Source organism: Lissotriton helveticus, chromosome 7 (genome assembly GCF_964261635.1).
Source record: "Lissotriton helveticus chromosome 7, aLisHel1.1, whole genome shotgun sequence".
Classification (NCBI taxonomy): domain Eukaryota; kingdom Metazoa; phylum Chordata; class Amphibia; order Caudata; family Salamandridae; genus Lissotriton; species Lissotriton helveticus.
In genome coordinates, this window is record NC_136068.1 from 856,057,003 (window position 1) to 856,074,865 (window position 17,863).

At 45.6% G+C, this 17,863-nt stretch overlaps 1 protein-coding gene across 7 annotated transcripts in view; it reads left to right on the top strand.

The window, feature by feature from the left end:
• Positions 1 to 17,641, top strand: part of LCP2 (lymphocyte cytosolic protein 2) — a 665,418-nt gene extending 647,777 nt beyond the window's left edge. For all 7 annotated transcript variants that reach the window (XM_078653368.1, XM_078653363.1, XM_078653365.1 and 4 more), the window contains 2 exons: positions 10,075 to 10,224; positions 17,402 to 17,641. In XM_078653368.1, the coding sequence (XP_078509494.1) occupies positions 10,075 to 10,224; positions 17,402 to 17,524 (273 nt within the window). In that variant the 3' untranslated portion in view covers positions 17,525 to 17,641. The remainder of the gene's footprint in view (positions 1 to 10,074; positions 10,225 to 17,401) is intronic.
• Positions 17,642 to 17,863: the final 222 nt, after the last annotated feature.

The window sequence follows — 17,863 nt, forward strand, 5'->3', positions numbered from 1 at the left end:
CAATAAGGTCTGAATAGATAAGAAAATAGGCGATGATGCCTCTGGGTTTTGAAGAATCTGAAGCACTTTTAGGACCAAGTCTGTGCGCCCGTTGGATATTAAAGTCCATTGACTTTAGAAGACCAACAAGTTGGATAACATGAGCTTTCAAAAACGTGATCAAGTCGGTACCTTCAGAATTTTCCGGAATACCATAAATACGCAAATTATTGCATCTATTGCAGTTTTCCAAATCCTCCGTAGTTCTTTTCAGTTGGTCGACTTCTTTAGTGAGGGACTCTACTCTAGCAATGACGTCCTGGGCATCAATGACCTTCTGTTCGACATCCGAGAGTCTTAAATCAAGATTAGACCATTTATCCTCGATACATTGAAGTGTGGCAGCAGTAGCTGTCACAAATGGGTGAATGAGGCGCAATTCCTCCATAATGTCCTCCAATGTGAGAGGAAGAGGTGATTTGGAGGGCGAGAGCAGATCCTTTTTGAGTCGCTTGCCAGGTGCAGCATTAGCATCTTTGCGCCCACCAGTAGCAGAGCCCTGAGATTTATGAGAGTGTTCCATAATTGCTGCAGAGTAGGGGTAAAAAGAGTGGTTAAGAACTGCCAGGAGTTATCAGACAGACAGCGGTTAGAGTGCTTCAGAGACCCCAAATGTGGCACCAAGTAGCACAATGAATATTGACACAAGAAGTGATGAAAAATATTAGGAGCTGTGAGTTAAAACAGTATCATGACCTCAAAAATAGGAGCAAAAAGTGGTATTACGGTAAATCCAGGCAGCTCCTTGGTAAAAGAGGCAAAGGCAGCAAAATAACTAAATATTCAGTTGTCCTAACAAGAGGAAAGCAAGTATTCAGGCAAAATAAGTAAAGAGGAGAGGTTAATGATGGCAAAGGACCATCGCGCTGACTGAAAAGTTGGTTCGTTAATAAGAGCAGTCAAAATGGCGGCCTCTGGGTCGCAGAAAAACCAAATACGCGATAAGTAAACATTCAGACCATAACAGGGTCTGATACTTGCTCATTGGTGTCTACGAACATTCCGACATCGAAATCTATCGTCGGAGTGAGGCAGCAAATCCCGTGAAAGGTCCCAGCTATTCCGAGCGCTGCTCGAGGAGACGGAGCTCATCAGGAGGCGGCCTTGTTGCATCGCTGCGTCGCGCAACTCCTTTGTGTCGTCCCTGATACCTGCTTGATGGTCAAAATTATGGTATGTTAAGTTTTGGGCTAAGGGGTTCTTTGAAAGTGTTATTTCTGAAGAAAAAAGCCCAAAAGACAATATCAATACAGAAACTTGCTTTTTGTCCGGTGCAGTTATACCTTTCTCATTCTGGGTTTTAGAGGTCACAACGTGGATAGCGGAGTAGTTCACACATTTCCCTCACTTTGAGTGGCAGTTCTTGGAATTATGTAGGTACAAGTGCACTTATTTTAGCTGCCTCGACTAATGAAATGTGGGTGAGAAAAAAGAGGCATTGAGAAGTCAAAAGGGCGGCCGCTGGGTCACGGAAAAACCAAATACGCAAAAAGTAAACATTCAGACCATAGCAGGGTCTGATACTTGCTCATTGGTGTCCACAAACATTCCGACATCGAAATCCATCGTCGGAGTGAGGCAGCAAGTTCTGTGAAAGGTCCCAGCTATTCTGAGCGCTGCTCGAAGAGACAGAGCTCCTCAGGAAGCGCCCATCTTGCGTCGCTGCACTGCGCAACCTTCAGAATTTTAGGATTTTAATAGTATGAATTACTTGTGCTGAAAGTTTCATTGCTAGAACATATTTTATAAGTGAATTGCACCAAATTCTCATTTGCTAAGGTGCATTACATTGAAAGCGATAGAGATGATAAACAAGGGTGGGTGGAGTTTGTGGAGTTGCACTACGCGGAATTCCGCAGAGTCGCATTAAAATTCTGTAGAATTCCGCAGAGTTCTGCTCCACCCTACTAAGAGGTAAAAAGTTGTAGTTATTATAGTTGGAGCCCATCAATAGTCTCACCTGGATCCTCCGAACATTTTCACAGCCACCTTTACTTGAAAAATCCCAGCCATACCTGTATGTTGCAGCACCCAGCTATGTCTGCACTGCAGAGTTGTTTGATGATGATGAGGCCACCTCTTCCTTAGCTGCTCAGCATTCAGCAGCCCGCAGAAGGAGGGATCACTACCCGCGCTGGGCCCTTTGATCTTGCTTCACAGTAGAAATTATCGTTGAACCCCACCAGGTGGGCAAGACCTGAGCTCAGGGACGCTGCATGCCTTCAGCATACCAGGTTTGATAACCTCAGCCACAGGTCCATGCACATATCATCTCAGCAAGCCCAGCTCCCCTTCCTGGCGCTTCTCTCCTACAGTCTGCAGTGAAAGGGTTAGCACTTTTTTTTTGCAGCCATCCCTCCCCCACATTTGGAGCATTGTTTTATGAGAGCAGAGGGGCTACATGTGGTTTAGCATGTGGAGCTGGGAGTGTGGTGAAAGCAGGAGCTGACTCTCCTCCCCACCCAAAGCAGAGTTTCATCAAAAAACAAAACTCTAATGTGCGTGTGCAAAAAATGTGTGAGCACTGCCCCCCGGACTCCTTCTTACCCAAAGTTACAAATATAGACATAAATATCAGTCACAACAAGCTGAACTGTATTTTTACTCTTAAATAAAAGCACAACTATTTTCAAAGCAGTAGCATTCTATTTGTAGGCTCTGGAAGGGCCGAAGAAGATGAATGCGGGCAAGGAGGGCCTCCTGCCCACAAGAAGAGGCGTCGGATGTGCGGAGTGTGAATGATGGGCAAGGAGGGTTTGCAACACACTGAAGAGATAGAGCGAGAGAGAGGCACAGGAGGTTCCACCTTTCAGCCCCCTCTAGTCAGTCATTTACTTGTAATGAGTGCAGGCTCCTGTGTCATTCCTTGAGGTAAATCTGAAGCTCTGGTATGCACGCAGGACTCGCCTCATCTGGTCGTGTGTATCAGGAAGCAGGGAGGTGGCGAGTCCGCAGTCTGCACATGCAGTGATCGGGTGTCAGAGAGGGGCACAGGTTCTGTTTGCAACCCAGCCTGTCGCGTTCAATGAGAAAAACAGCTGGCTCTAAAGCTCAGTGGGATAGTGCCCTCTCGAAAGATACCCACTATTTTATCATCCACGGTTCCTGACTTTGAATCTCGGTGGGGCAAACTCATCTGTTACTCCTTCACAGTTAGCTAAAACAAGTTTTATTGAGCCGTGTGAAAATATCTTCCATTATTTTAAATCATCAATTCATTATCACGCATGGTACATGAAAGGCCCTTCTATTTGATGAAACGTGTAGAAGTTAATAAAACATGAACAGCAAGGTAGTGGTTTCTTGGTGCATCCATTGTACCCATGTGAAGGTGACACTACGAGGGTCTCCTAAGAGGTGTGGGAATACTTCTATCCTTTCGCAATCTAAAGCCAGAGGACTATATACCTTAAAGCCCCCCTAGGTCCTGGGTATATTGGGGAGCCCCAACTGCCACGAACAAGGATTCTCTACAAATTCCAAATTTAATGAAAGAGGGCAGTTTGCGGATTCTGGCGAATCTCTGAGAACCAACAACATCACACGGACTCTGGGTCAGCAGGATAGGCATGCCAGCGTGCCCTAGCCAGAGAGGGGATGGTAAGCTCTGGTGGGTGGTGAAGGGGTGGGTGAAAACTCCACTATGTGGCGCAATCTGAGTTTTTTGCTGAACTACGCGCTCCCAGGATTTCACCGCCCACCCTTAATGCTAAGTCTCATCATTAGCATTTGCACAATCATGTGTAAGACTCATTTGCTTTATTGATATACTGTTTGTATTAAAAAATATATATTTTTTTGCATCATAGGAAACATTTTCATCAATAACCTTTCAGAAAGACTTTGTTAAAAACATAATGTAATCCGTTAATAAAAAATGTAAATTGATTATTACATTAATCATTCTATTTCTACAAATCCAAGCACACTTTTATGGTGCTGGTACTTCTGTTTTTCTCAGTTTCAGAGTTTTTCTAAACTGCACATTAGAGTTTCATTGTCATTATCAGTTTTTATGTTGTGTAAAGCATAATCAGCTTTTACGCTGCATTACATGGGAGAGTTTAGAGATAGGGACACTTTGCACAGAATCTCTGCTCGTGAGCTCCTGTGTATAGCCAAGGTAGGAATAAGGTCTGCTGAGATATAAAATAGTCCAGAATGTGCAATCACATCTATTACAAAGTTCAGAGAACACTTCCAGACTTTAGGTGAGGTTTATGGAGCTTAGAAAAATACTGCTCATTTCTGATCATGTATGTTACACAACCTTGATATACATCTCTGCACAGGTACTCAGAAGAAATACACATTTTTCCATGTGCTTGGATCTAGCCTGCTAACAAACTCTGGTTTTATTATTTTTTGTCCATATTGATGAGAACGGGCTTCTGCTGGATCTTAGCCAATTCAGATTTAACAACATAAAATACCCATTTCAGTTTTGTCTTACTGAAGGACAACTTTGCCATCTAAGAGAACTGGTGACTTTAAATGTTTCTGTTCCTCATTGGAGCTCCCAAACTACTACTCTTGCATCCAAAGTGAAGTTCACTTTTAGAAGGGACCCATTGGAACTCCTTTCAGCAGGTTAGGTGATGTCCACCACCACTTGATGTTCTTTGAAATTGGGCTCCACCATCTTGATTTGCATGGATGAGGGGAGGCAGTGACAATATAGCTGAGACGCTATAGGCGTCAAACTCAGCCTGCCTTTGTATAACAAGCATGTGTGTTGTACTGGACGCTCACTGATTCTCAGGCCATTGCCTGCTGCTTCTTGAAAGAGATCTTGAGTCTTTTCTTGTTTCTGTAAATTTTTTTGGCTGGCGCAAATACCAGACTCATGTCTGTGCAGAACCTGGTTCTCATTACGTTAATCTTTTGAACCAGATGCAGGTGTGATTTCTTCCAGTCGATTAGGAACTCATGATCTAGCAGGGTTCTGCATACCAGATTCATACCTGCCCCAACTTTTCTTTGTTGTTGCGTACAGTGACCAGATGTCCAGATAGAGGAAACTGATGGATTCTTGGTGTGCAGTGGTACACCATGGTAAGCCAGGTCCTTGTTGAGCACCATTGCCACTATTTTCAACTAAAATTATAGAAATTCAAACTGGATGTGGATGTTCCCCAGACATGATACAATACTAATAAGGGGATTGATGTTATGTTATGAAGTTTTTTAAAGCATTACCCGGAGGTGACCTGGCGCAGGTTACTTCTCATGCATCAGAACTAGGAAGAAATAATTATTTGTTAAAGAGCCAAGTCTTCAACCCTTTCCTAAAAGCTAGAAGATTGGTAGCATTTCTAAAGTGGACTGGGGGACCATTCCAGGCTTTGGCTGCACCTAAAGAGAAGCTTCTGCCACCCCACTGGGCCTTTTTTGTGGGTGGGACTTCAACCAGTTTAGCTTCTGATGATCTCAGAGTTCCTAATGGTCTATACCACTGAAACTGGTGTCTTAAATGATCAGGTCCCCCACTTTGCAGTGCTTTAAAAACTATACACAGGGACTTAAACTGCACCCGGTTTCTGACTGGGAGCCAGTGCAGTTTTTCTATTTCTTTAGAAATTGGGGAGAATTTGGGAGTACCCGTAAGAAGTCTGCCCGCGGCATTCTGAAGCAGCTGAAGTTTATACAAAAACTTTTGCTGAATGTTTAGGTATAAGGTTACAGTAGTCCAGCCTCGATAAAACCAATGTTGTGACTACTGTTTTCCGGCATCCTAGTGGAAGAAGCCGTGCTACCTTCTTGACAATTCTCAGAACATGTGCTGTTTTTGAGACTACAGCATTGACCTGGGCTCCCAGGGTCAGTTTCTCATCCAACAAAACTCCCAGATTCTTCACCTTGTTGGAGGGTGAGGGGAGTGAACCGAAAGAGTCCGGCCACCAATTGGGAGGTGAGTCCAAAAACTGGGATCATTCCTGAACAGCATCACTTCGGAAAACAGGTATCTATTCCCAGTTCTTGGCCAAGTAATAGAGACACCACAATTTGTGTGTCATCTGCATAGGATGTGATCCCTAATCCAAAGGCCCTGATAACAGGGGCCATAGATGAGACATACACATTAAAAAGTTTTGGGCTCAAAGATGACCCCTGCGGCACACCGCATGGCAGTTTAAAGAGTTTTGACTGAAATTTCCCCAGGGATACAATCTGCCCTCTGTCTGATAGAAAAGATTTGAGCAGAGCCAAGACTTTACCCCATACCCCACACTCTCTGAGACGGTCCATCAAAATCTCATGATGGACCTTTTCAAATGCAGCAGAAAGATCCAATAAATCAAGACTGCCCTACCTCCCTGATCCACTGCTGCTCTGATCTCTTCTGTAGCCTTGATGAGAGCCACCTCCCTGCTGTGTCCCTCTCCAAAACCATATTGTGAGGGATCCAACGCATGAACTTCCTTAAAAAAAAGCCCTGAGTTGACAATTCATAGCTTTCTCCACCATTTTGGCGGGGAGAGGAATACGGGAGATCGGGCGAAAGTTGTTCGGGTCATTGGGGTCCAGGCTTGACTTCTTTAAAAGGGGAAGTATTGAGGCTACCTTCCACTGCTTAGGAAATTGTCCAGTTTAAAACATGCCATTAAAAATGGCAGCAAGAGATAAAGCAATTGGCCCAGGGGCCAATTTTATAATCATTACTGAACAAGGGTCAAAAGGTGAACCTGATTTAATTCCTATTAGGAGCTCCAAAGTGTTGTGTACAGTCAGTAATTTGTCAAAGGCATAGGGGGAGAACCTTGTATGTTCAGAGGCCTCCTTCACCATATTTGAACCATCATCATTAGATCCACTGAAGACTGAAAATATGCTCACCACTTTATTAAGAAAGAATTTGACGATCTCCTCACATAGGTTTAAACTGGGTTCGACAATAGCTTACCTCGGGGAAGCTAATTCGGAGACCGTTCGGAAGAGATCTTTAGGTGAATTTCTTACCAATTCAATTTGGGAAGAATACAATTTTTGTTTAGCAGAGAAAATGGCTTGCTTATAAATTTGGAGGATTGATTTTTACAATGTATTCTCAGCATCCATGTAGCCTTTCCTCCAATTGCATTCTAGGCGTTTACAATTACATTTGAGAATTTTTATCTCCTCAGTATACCATGGAGCCGAGGGATGAAGTCTTTTCGGAAGGATAGTTTTGAGTGGAGCTAATTTGTCACATGCCTGTGCAAGCCATTTTATGTAGGAGGCAGAGGCCTCCTCAACCCCATCCGTTAGATGACCTGCCTTGTAAGTTAAAAACTCCTGAAAAGCAGTCCCATCGACTCTATTCCAGGCTCTAGTATCTATCAGTTCTTTATGTTAGCTACTCCTTGTATGTTGATCCGCCACACTGAGCTCAAATAGAATGGCCACGTGGTCGGACCACACCAGTGGTAGTAGGCCCGTCCATGACAAGCCTGGATGATTTGAAAATATACCATCCAGGTTCTGTCCAGCTGCATGAGTTGGCCCTTTAACAAGTTGTTTAAGATCCACACTGTCCATCATATCCAGCAACATAGCTGTGTCCGGGTCGTACATATATATGTGATGTCTAAAAAGGGCAGAACATCTACCAGACCAATCAGGGAATTTATATGTGGCAGTGTTTCCAAGATGAAATGCCTGTTCTGTAGAGTTTAATCATCTCCAGGAATATGTGGAAACCAGCTGTCATCTTCTACACCCACTATTTGCTTAAATACACGTCCTAAGTGTGCGTTTCATAGTAACAGAAATTTAAAAAAATTTAACTCCTGCAGGACTAGGCCGACTTCTTCCATATTGACTTGGAGCAAGGCACATATATTGTCCCTGAATCCAGATGGATTCTCAGGAATTTAGACTTGTACCTCTAGTTCATTGTCTCATTTACCGAGAGGACAGAAGTAGACTTTCACCATATAATTCGTGTGTAAATGAGTCAGTCTTCCTCCAATGAACCACTGTGGATCATGCTTGCCATAGTCAGAGCCAACGTGGCTGCAAACACAATATCTATACTAATGGTGCTGTCACCTGCTTACTCCCACTGTTGTGTTGTTTCATTGGGATAACTCGAATCTCCAACAACACATCCTGAAGATAATAGTTTTAGATGCTGAAGAGATTCTGCAGGTCTTTTCCTCTACTGCTCAGACATGCTTGATCTATTTAGATGCCTTTCTTACTTCATCCTCGTGCTGATCATTAACACCTTTTATGTCCTAGAATTGTATCAACAATGCTTCAAATTAGGACACGGACACATTATTAACTGATAAAGCTTGGCAGATTATACTTGAGCACCCTAAACGGGTAGCACGTAAGGTTAAATTTAAATTTATTCAGGCCATGGTGCTCCATAGGGCATATCTAACTCCTAGGAGGATCCACCGAATGTTCCCAGACTCCCCCCACAGCTGCCCGCGCTGTAAAGAGGACGAGGCGGGCTTCATCCACATGTTGTGGTCTTGCCCATAATTGCGGGGATACTGGGCAGAGATATGCCGGACACTACACAGGATTACACACATGCCAATACCGTAGGAGGCCCTATATTGTTTAGTGAGATCCCGCAAACGATCTAAGACAATGAAGGCTAAACTGAAATTTATAGACCTGCCTCTCCTTTTAGCAGTTAGGGTATTGACGATGCGATAGAAATCCAACAGGCCCCCTAGTACAACGGTGTGGCAGAGGGACTTAGTGAAATGGGGCCAGGCGGAGGGTGCTGCCCTTAGAAGGAAGGAGGAGAAGGGGCAACGGAAGCATCCCATTTCAATGGATTGGGAGGTTATGTTGCTGGAACTAGAAGGGTTAGACCTATTGCCGTCACAGGAAGATAGACCGCCATGAACACACTGCGCGTATATCTCCATGAGTAGGCGATACAGAGGTACGTGTTGGCGTGCATGATACACCCCTCCCACTACAGTATAGTAGTTTGTACTAAATGCCAGGAGGGAGGCCCGGTAGGCGATTACAGTGACCAGGAGAGGGGAGGGTCCAGGGAGGGAATTGTTAGGGAGGAGGGGAGGGATTGAAATGTTTTTCTTTTCTCTGCGAAGAAATTGGATGAACATTGCAGATTCCCCGTGCGGCGGGGTGACATGTAATGTATCATGAAGGGCAGAAATGTTTCTGTATAGATATTGTCACCTGATGATACATTGAAAGGACAGTCATTGCCAATGTCAATTGTTGGGGAGAAAAGAAAAAATTGTGACTGATGTATGTATGAGATTTCCTACCACTGTGTGTTCCTTCTGTGCAGTCTCAAATAAAGAGTTATAAGTGAAAAGCCAAATCAAAGAGCAAACCTGCCTACTTCTCTACATTTTCCAGAAATTTTGAACACTTTGAGCCTTCCTCAATGAGTTCACTTTGGTCTTCAATGTGAGACATTAAAGGCTGTTGTGTTTAGTCAGCACAATTAATCAATGATTGGGCAGGTGTGATCGACCATATCCCTTACCAAAAATCATGTCCACCTTCCTTTTTCTGTCAGTGGATACTGATGTAACATTCTATTCTATTCTTCCAGCACTGCCACAGCTACCATAGAACCATCTGGGAATAAAAAATATTACCTAAACAGCCAGGTTTTCAAGGCTTTGTGAAAAGGGAGTTCTTGCTCCAAAAGGCATAGTTCAAGATTCAAGGAATTCCATAGTTTGAACGCCAAAAAGGATGTGGAGCGTCCACCCTATCATCATCTCCGAATCCTGGGAACCTTAAGTAGATGGGCAGAGGCTGATCTGAGAAGCCTGCCGGGCACATACGTGGAGGCTAATGATGGAAACAAAAGAGGACCACTATCTCATTGGTGGTGAAACGGACGTGGAAAAGGGCAGTGGATCTAAAGAGTGATGAGAAACTTCATGTAGATTTCATTGGGCCTCTATTTTCACCCTTGTTTTATCATGACTGTGACTTTATCATGACAATTCTTGTACAAATTAAGCGAATATCTTTTTTTGTCGTTTTAGGTGGTAAATGTTGCCGCATATATACATGATTTCTAAATGCTTTTTCTTTAAGGATGGCACTTATCTGGTGAGAAACAGCTCTAAGAAAACCACAGCACAACCCTTTGTACTCATGGTGTTGTTCAACGATAAAGTTTACAATGTTCAAATTCGTTATGACCAGCGCCAAGCTGTGTACTTATTAGGAACCGGAGGTAAAGAGGTATGTTTTCTTATCTTGTAATCAGATATCTGGTGTGAATAAAAATCCCATTCAGCTGCTTATATATAAACCTGTTTATATGATAACAACTCTTCGGATAGCAAGCCAGTAATGGACATTGAAACGTCTTTCATGCACAGTTTGATGGGGTTGTGTGTGGGGAAAGAGGTAGTTCACTTCATGTGTTTTAAGTGATTGATCACCCGAGGCATTGCTTTAGTTATCATTGTGATATTTATTGAGGAACTACAGTGCGTTTGTATGGGTATGACATATGTTTGATGAAGATGAATATTTCTCTTGCTGCCACTGTGGTGTGTGTTTGTTTACAAGGAATATTGCACTTATGATGAGTATGATAGGTTACCTGATTCTAGGCGGTAACGCCGTGTCAGGACTGGCCTATTTTAATGCCAACTGCAAACTAGTATAGTGGCTTTCTCTTATGAATTTTAGGTGCTACAAGACCTTTGTGATGTCCACTTCCTTCTGCACGAATTTTCACAAAAGCTTCTCCATGTACTCGCTCTTATTTCCCCATTTTCCCTCCTTTGTCTTTCATTGCACGTCATCACACTCTGCCATGCGTCTTTTATTCCACTTTTCTTTTCTCCCATATCTTTGAAATGAATTTTCTCTGTGCCTCCACCCTTAATGCTTTACCAAACACCTCACGCCTTACTGTTCTCTCTCTTTTTTGCGTGTGACGCTGTTTAATCATTAGTTGTCCTTCTTTAGTGGCCTACTTTTGTTCTTGTAGAGCATGATATATCAGCACTGTTAGAAGGTGGTTCTGAGCACCTAATTGTTGAGCTTTTACTGTGGGGGAGCCTCACAAGTTGGGACTCACCCACAGTAAACTCATAATGAAGGAGCATGCATGGGGATTTTACTGGTGTCCCCCTGGCTTGACCAGGCCATTGTGCACCAGCTGAAGTAAGGGACACCGGGCTGGTAACATGCAGACACAGGTGTACATGCGTGTGCACACGTGTGCACACGTGTAAGGGCTGCGCAGGGCAGATTAAAGGAGCAGCTACAAAGTGAATGGTGTGACAGGACTTATGCAGAATAGGATGGTGACATGGAGTAGGCTTTATACACTGGGAAGGAACATGCCAGGGAAAGTCAGTGTGTTCTACTGTGTTTCACTTCATTTTTCCCCTATATGGGGTGTTAAGCCGATGGGCTAGAACTTTCATAAGGCCTACAGATTCCAGACATGCACTAAAGTCCACTATAAGGGATGTGAGAAGGAGTATGCTGCAGAGTCCAAAGTCATATTTGTACTGCTTTTGGGTCATCCAGAAATGTCACATTTCTCTGAGTCAGCCATACCCAGGGCCTGGCTTAAGGCTGACCTCAGCAGGATGGATTGATAACCTTTCTTCCACAAGCTAAGGCCTCCTCTCCATGAAGAGAAGATGGGTGGGGCTATAGGCTCATCCATCAGCAGCTACACTGGGTGCCAGGCACCAGGCTGCACCAAGGAGGGAAGGGGCTTTTTCAGAGACCATGTGACGAGAGACCCTGGACGACGCCATTTTTAACAAGCCCAGAGGCTGGGCAGGAAGGAGGGAGCAGGGGCAGTGAAGTGATGTGTCGCTGTTTGATAAGACAAACAGAGATTTCCTGCCAGCCCCCTACTCAACTTTTAAAAAGTGCTTGCACAGGAAGAGACGCTTTCTCTGGTGAGTGGTCTGCTGAAGCAGAAGGTGCTGGAGACTGGTGCAATGGGCAGTTGGAAGGAGGAACCCCCTGACTGTCCCCAGGGTCCTGAACAGCTGCAGGAGAAGAGTCCAAGAAGAGTGAGCAGCAGCCTTGGCCTCTGCACAAGCATAAGAGAGGCGCACGGAGAGAGACAGGTGAAAGGTTGGGGCAGGGAGTCAGTGAAGACAGCTCCCTGCTGAATACCCCCTCTGAGAGACCCAAAGGGTGGAGGGAGCAGGCGGGGGCAGCCGGGGGTGGGCTCCCTGGCTGCCCTCCAACGGAGGAGCAGTATGTTTTGCCCCCGGGTGGGACTGGGGACCCAAGAAGGAGGAGCCAGGGGCCCAGGTGGGACCAGGCCCCCAACAATCAGCAGGAGCAGCTGGCGGTAGGCTCCCTGAGCCGCATTACCCTCACCTGGGGGTCGGGGTGAGACCGGGCCCCCCACCAAGGAGCAAAAGCACCACTGCGACATCGCTGCTCTCTCCAGCACAGCGGGAGAGACGCTAATACAATATTCATAACAAGGAGTACAAAGCGCCCCACAATGCCTTGGCATTTAGAAATCTATTGTTTTGATGGCTGGTGGCCCCCAGAAGAGGGGGTCACCCTCATGTGCGAAAAGTTGTGCAGGGGGAGCTGCAGGAGCAACGCAGCCTCCCCCATCACAAAGGGAGGACAGTCCGCCCATAAGTTTCATGGGGCCTCTGAAATAATAACCCCTCAAGGGCTCAGGCAGCATATAAAAACCTTCTGGGCTGGATCTTTTGTTCTACAGCTGGAGGTGCATTGAGAAGTGCACTAAGGGATGAAGGGCTGAGTTGGTTAACGACTGTGATAAGTACTGTCATTTTAAGTGATGCTTAAACATGTATTCTTGCCGCTGCTGTTAGGTGAGGAAAAACCCAGACTGTTAGCCCCGAAGATTTAGAGGTGCATACTTTATGGTCCGTAGGAGATGCTCAGTCAGGGTTATGTGTCACCAAGGCAGGTGTACCCTTTTTAATGCTTGTTGAGGTAATCTGAGGTGTCTCCAGTGGGATGGCGCCAGTGCGCAGGGTCCATGCCCCAGGTTATGTTCAACTAATTGCATTAGGGGGCGAGATGATGTGCATTCATGGGAGTGGTGATGCTAGACCTCACCCCCCCCCGTGGGAGGGGTGGAAATGTTATGCAATTTCACAACGTAATTCCAACAGCTAATGTATATTTGTAAATTGGTGTATAGTATTGAGTAGTGTGTGTTTAATAAATGTACTCTTACTTTTATAAAGCAAAGTACAGACTGGACAGTCAATTATTGAGTTTTATTTCTGCACACCTGAAAATGGCGATTACTAGCCCACACCAACTCCCTTGAGTAAGCCCCAGACTGCTCTGCAACGCTACCCTCTGAGAGTCAGGCGCTACAATTGGGTGTTTGGTTCCCAGTGAAGGACAAATGTAGTGATGTTATTTGTGCAGGCCTCGCAGATGCTGCCTCGTTTTCCAACAAGCACATTGAAAATGCCAGTTAGGCTAGTATGAGATAGTGCAGTTGCTGTGAGTGCAACAATTTTAGAATTTTACAGGAGGAGGAAGAGTTTACTTGGTATGATCATAATATTTAGTGAAGCAGGGTCATGCATCTGATGTGAAGCTGACATTTGTTGGTGAATTGACATCAGTCCTTGGTTCATGTTTCTGTTCATCAGCATGCAACTATCTGAATCTCAGTCTTTCCCTTTCTTTTACCATCAATGTTTCTTGCTGTGCTTCTGCCCTAGTCTGTTCTCCAGTCTCAGTTTCAGGCACAGAAATAAAAAAAGTATACAATTACGGGAGTAAAATACTGGATCATGGGAGTGGCAAGGTGGCTAGTAATGCTTCATCTCATTGCATCCTCGGTTGTGAGGAGCGCGCAAGAGCTCCTTGGGCTCATGTCACACAATTATAAGCATGTGTGAAACCACCAAAAGAGCAGGAGCTGATGTGTGTTCCACTTAATGACACGGTCAAATCTACACATGAAATATCCCCTGTGCATATTAACTACTAGAGCGGGGACATCCTCAAAGGGGCAGCTGTGCCAGTAGATGCTGAGTTTGAATGAGATGGTAGCATCAAGGATGGGCTGAAGGCAGTGCTAATGGACATTGTCATGATGGGTGCGAAATATTCTAGAAAAAGTGTGGATCGAGAAAGGTGGGACAAATGCTGGGAAAAGAGTATTGCTTGATGTAGGGGGCATACTTACAAGGACAATCGACTGGGAAGAGAAACATCTGGCAGGTGCCAGGACCAAGACCAGGAGGGTATGGCAGTGAGGCTCAGCCTCCCACCAATTGTGCTCTGATAACATGTGATTGGTTGTGTCAGCTCTATGTTCTCCTGCGCATCACCACCCCCTTTTCTGAATCATTTTGTCCACCATAAGCGTGGAAGGGTATACTCAGATGTGAGTCCCTTGCTCATTGCACCATCAGGATTCAAGCAAGCCGGGCCGACGACGCCTGAAATGGCAGAAACCGGTCCCCGGAAGCTTGTTTCCTTCCCAGTATAAGAATTGGTTTGGTAGTTTGGTTTGCCCTGTTCCCATCATGCACTGGGACAGGAACAGACTAATTTGCATATAGCCAAGTTCTGAGCTGGGATGGTGCAGTGAGCTAAAAAACGGTGATGGATCAAGCCCTGATCTTTGGACTGGGTAAGAGTGGTCTGCTTAATTCAGGCACTCTGTTCATCACCACCCCCTTTTCTGAATCAACACTGGGTGCCAGGCACCAGGCTGCACCAAGGAGGGAAGGGGCTTTTTCAGAGACCATGTGACGAGAGACCCTGGACGACGCCATTTTTAACAAGCCCAGAGGCTGGGCAGGAAGGAGGGAGCAGGGGCAGTGAAGTGATGTGTCGCTGTTTGATAAGACAAACAGAGATTTCCTGCCAGCCCCCTACTCAACTTTTAAAAAGTGCTTGCACAGGAAGAGACGCTTTCTCTGGTGAGTGGTCTGCTGAAGCAGAAGGTGCTGGAGACTGGTGCAATGGGCAGTGGGAAGGAGGAACCCCCTGACTGTCCCCAGGGTCCTGAACAGCTGCAGGAGAAGAGTCCAAGAAGAGTGAGCAGCAGCCTTGGCCTCTGCACAAGCATAAGAGAGGCGCACGGAGAGAGACAGGTGAAAGGTTGGGGCAGGGAGTCAGTGAAGACAGCTCCCTGCTGAATACCCCCTCTGAGAGACCCAAAGGGTGGAGGGAGCAGGCGGGGGCAGCCGGGGGTGGGCTCCCTGGCTGCCCTCCAACGGAGGAGCAGTATGTTTTGCCCCCGGGTGGGACTGGGGACCCAAGAAGGAGGAGCCAGGGGCCCAGGTGGGACCAGGCCCCCAACAATCAGCAGGAGCAGCTGGCGGTAGGCTCCCTGAGCCGCATTACCCTCACCTGGGGGTCGGGGTGAGACCGGGCCCCCCACCAAGGAGCAAAAGCACCACTGCGACATCGCTGCTCTCTCCAGCACAGCGGGAGAGACGCTAATACAATATTCATAACAAGGAGTACAAAGCGCCCCACAATGCCTTGGCATTTAGAAATCTATTGTTTTGATGGCTGGTGGCCCCCAGAGGAGGGGGTCACCCTCATGTGTGAAAAGTTGTGCAGGGGGAGCTGCAGGAGCAACGCAGCCTCCCCCATCACAAAGGGAGGACAGTCCGCCCATAAGTTTCATGGGGCCTCTGAAATAATAACCCCTCAAGGGCTCAGGCAGCATATAAAAACCTTCTGGGCTGGATCTTTTGTTCTACAGCTGGAGGTGCATTGAGAAGTGCACTAAGGGATGAAGGGCTGAGTTGGTTAACGACTGTGATAAGTACTGTCATTTTAAGTGATGCTTAAACATGTATTCTTGCCGCTGCTGTTAGGTGAGGAAAAGCCCAGACTGTTAGCCCCGAAGATTTAGAGGTGCATACTTTATGGTCCGTAGGAGATGCTCAGTCAGGGTTATGTGTCACCAAGACAGGTGTACCCTTTTTAATGCTTGTTGAGGTAATCTGAGGTGTCTCCAGTGGGATGGCGCCAGTGCGCAGGGTCCATGCCCCAGGTTATGTTCAACTAATTGCATTAGGGGGCGAGATGATGTGCATTCATGGGAGTGGTGATGCTAGACCTCACCCCCCCGTGGGAGGGGTGGAAATGTTATGCAATTTCACAACGTAATTCCAACAGCTAATGTATATTTGTAAATTGGTGTATAGTATTGAGTAGTGTGTGTTTAATAAATGTACTCTTACTTTTATAAAGCAAAGTACAGACTGGACAGTCAATTATTGAGTTTTATTTCTGCACACCTGAAAATGGCGATTACTAGCCCACACCAACTCCCTTGAGTAAGCCCCAGACTGCTCTGCAACGCTACCCTCTGAGAGTCAGGCGCTACAATTGGGTGTTTGGTTCCCAGTGAAGGACAAATGTAGTGATGTTATTTGTGCAGGCCTCGCAGATGCTGCCTCGTTTTCCAACAAGCACATTGAAAATGCCAGTTAGGCTAGTATGAGATAGTGCAGTTGCTGTGAGTGCAACAATTTTAGAATTTTACAGGAGGAGGAAGAGTTTACTTGGTATGATCATGATATTTAGTGAAGCAGGGTCATGCATCTGATGTGAAGCTGACATTTGTTGGTGAATTGACATCAGTCCTTGGTTCATGTTTCTGTTCATCAGCATGCAACTATCTGAATCTCAGTCTTTCCCTTTCTTTTACCATCAATGTTTCTTGCTGTGCTTCTGCCCTAGTCTGTTCTCCAGTCTCAGTTTCAGGCACAGAAATAAAAAAAGTATACAATTACGGGAGTAAAATACTGGATCATGGGAGTGGCAAGGTGGCTAGTAATGCTTCATCTCATTGCATCCTCGGTTGTGAGGAGCGCGCAAGAGCTCCTTGGGCTCATGTCACACAATTATAAGCATGTGTGAAACCACCAAAAGAGCAGGGGCTGATGTGTGTTCCACTTAATGACACGGTCAACATCTACACATGAAATATCCCCTGTGCATATTAACTACTAGAGCGGGGACATCCTCAAAGGGGCAGCTGTGCCAGTAGATGCTGAGTTTGAATGAGATGGTAGCATCAAGGATGGGCTGAAGGCAGTGCTAATGGACATTGTCATGATGGGTGCGAAATATTCTAGAAAAAGTGTGGATCGAGAAAGGTGGGACAAATGCTGGGAAAAGAGTATTGCTTGATGTAGGGGGCATACTTACAAGGACAATCGACTGGGAAGAGAAACATCTGGCAGGTGCCAGGACCAAGACCAGGAGGGTATGGCAGTGAGGCTCAGCCTCCCACCAATTGTGCTCTGATAACATGTGATTGGTTGTGTCAGCTCTATGTTCTCCTGCGCATTACAGGTTAAAAACATTAATATTTAACGTATTTCAAGTGTTTGTATATTTCAGCAGCTGTTCAGCGTTCACCTTTTTTTTATTTGTCTGTTTAATTCAGCACTTCCAGTCGGTGCCTCAGATGATAGACTACTTCACGAGAACGCCGCTTCTGCTGATCGATGGGAAGGACCGGGATTTGCGATATCAGTGCTTGTTGAAACATTCTGCCGGAAGAGCTTAGAAGCAAAGGAAAACCACAGAACACTGCTTGCTGTAAAGGAATCTGCACAGTCAATTAATCCTTGGTTTAGAGCATCCTTTTCTTTTATACCAATAAAAATTGACCTACAAGTCCAAACCCAGAGTTAATAATACTTCTATGGAACATTTCAAACAAAAATGTCCATCATGCACTAGTTCCATTTGTAGAAGCTGAAGGGGATGCATTGCGGTGTCATGACAGTCGCCGTTGTTTTTTGGGGCATTGCAGCTGGCATTTTGCCTAGATAATAGGGTACAGAGGCCAGAGGTAGAAGAAAGCAAATTACATGTTCTTTTTCTTGGTATACTTTTATTTCTC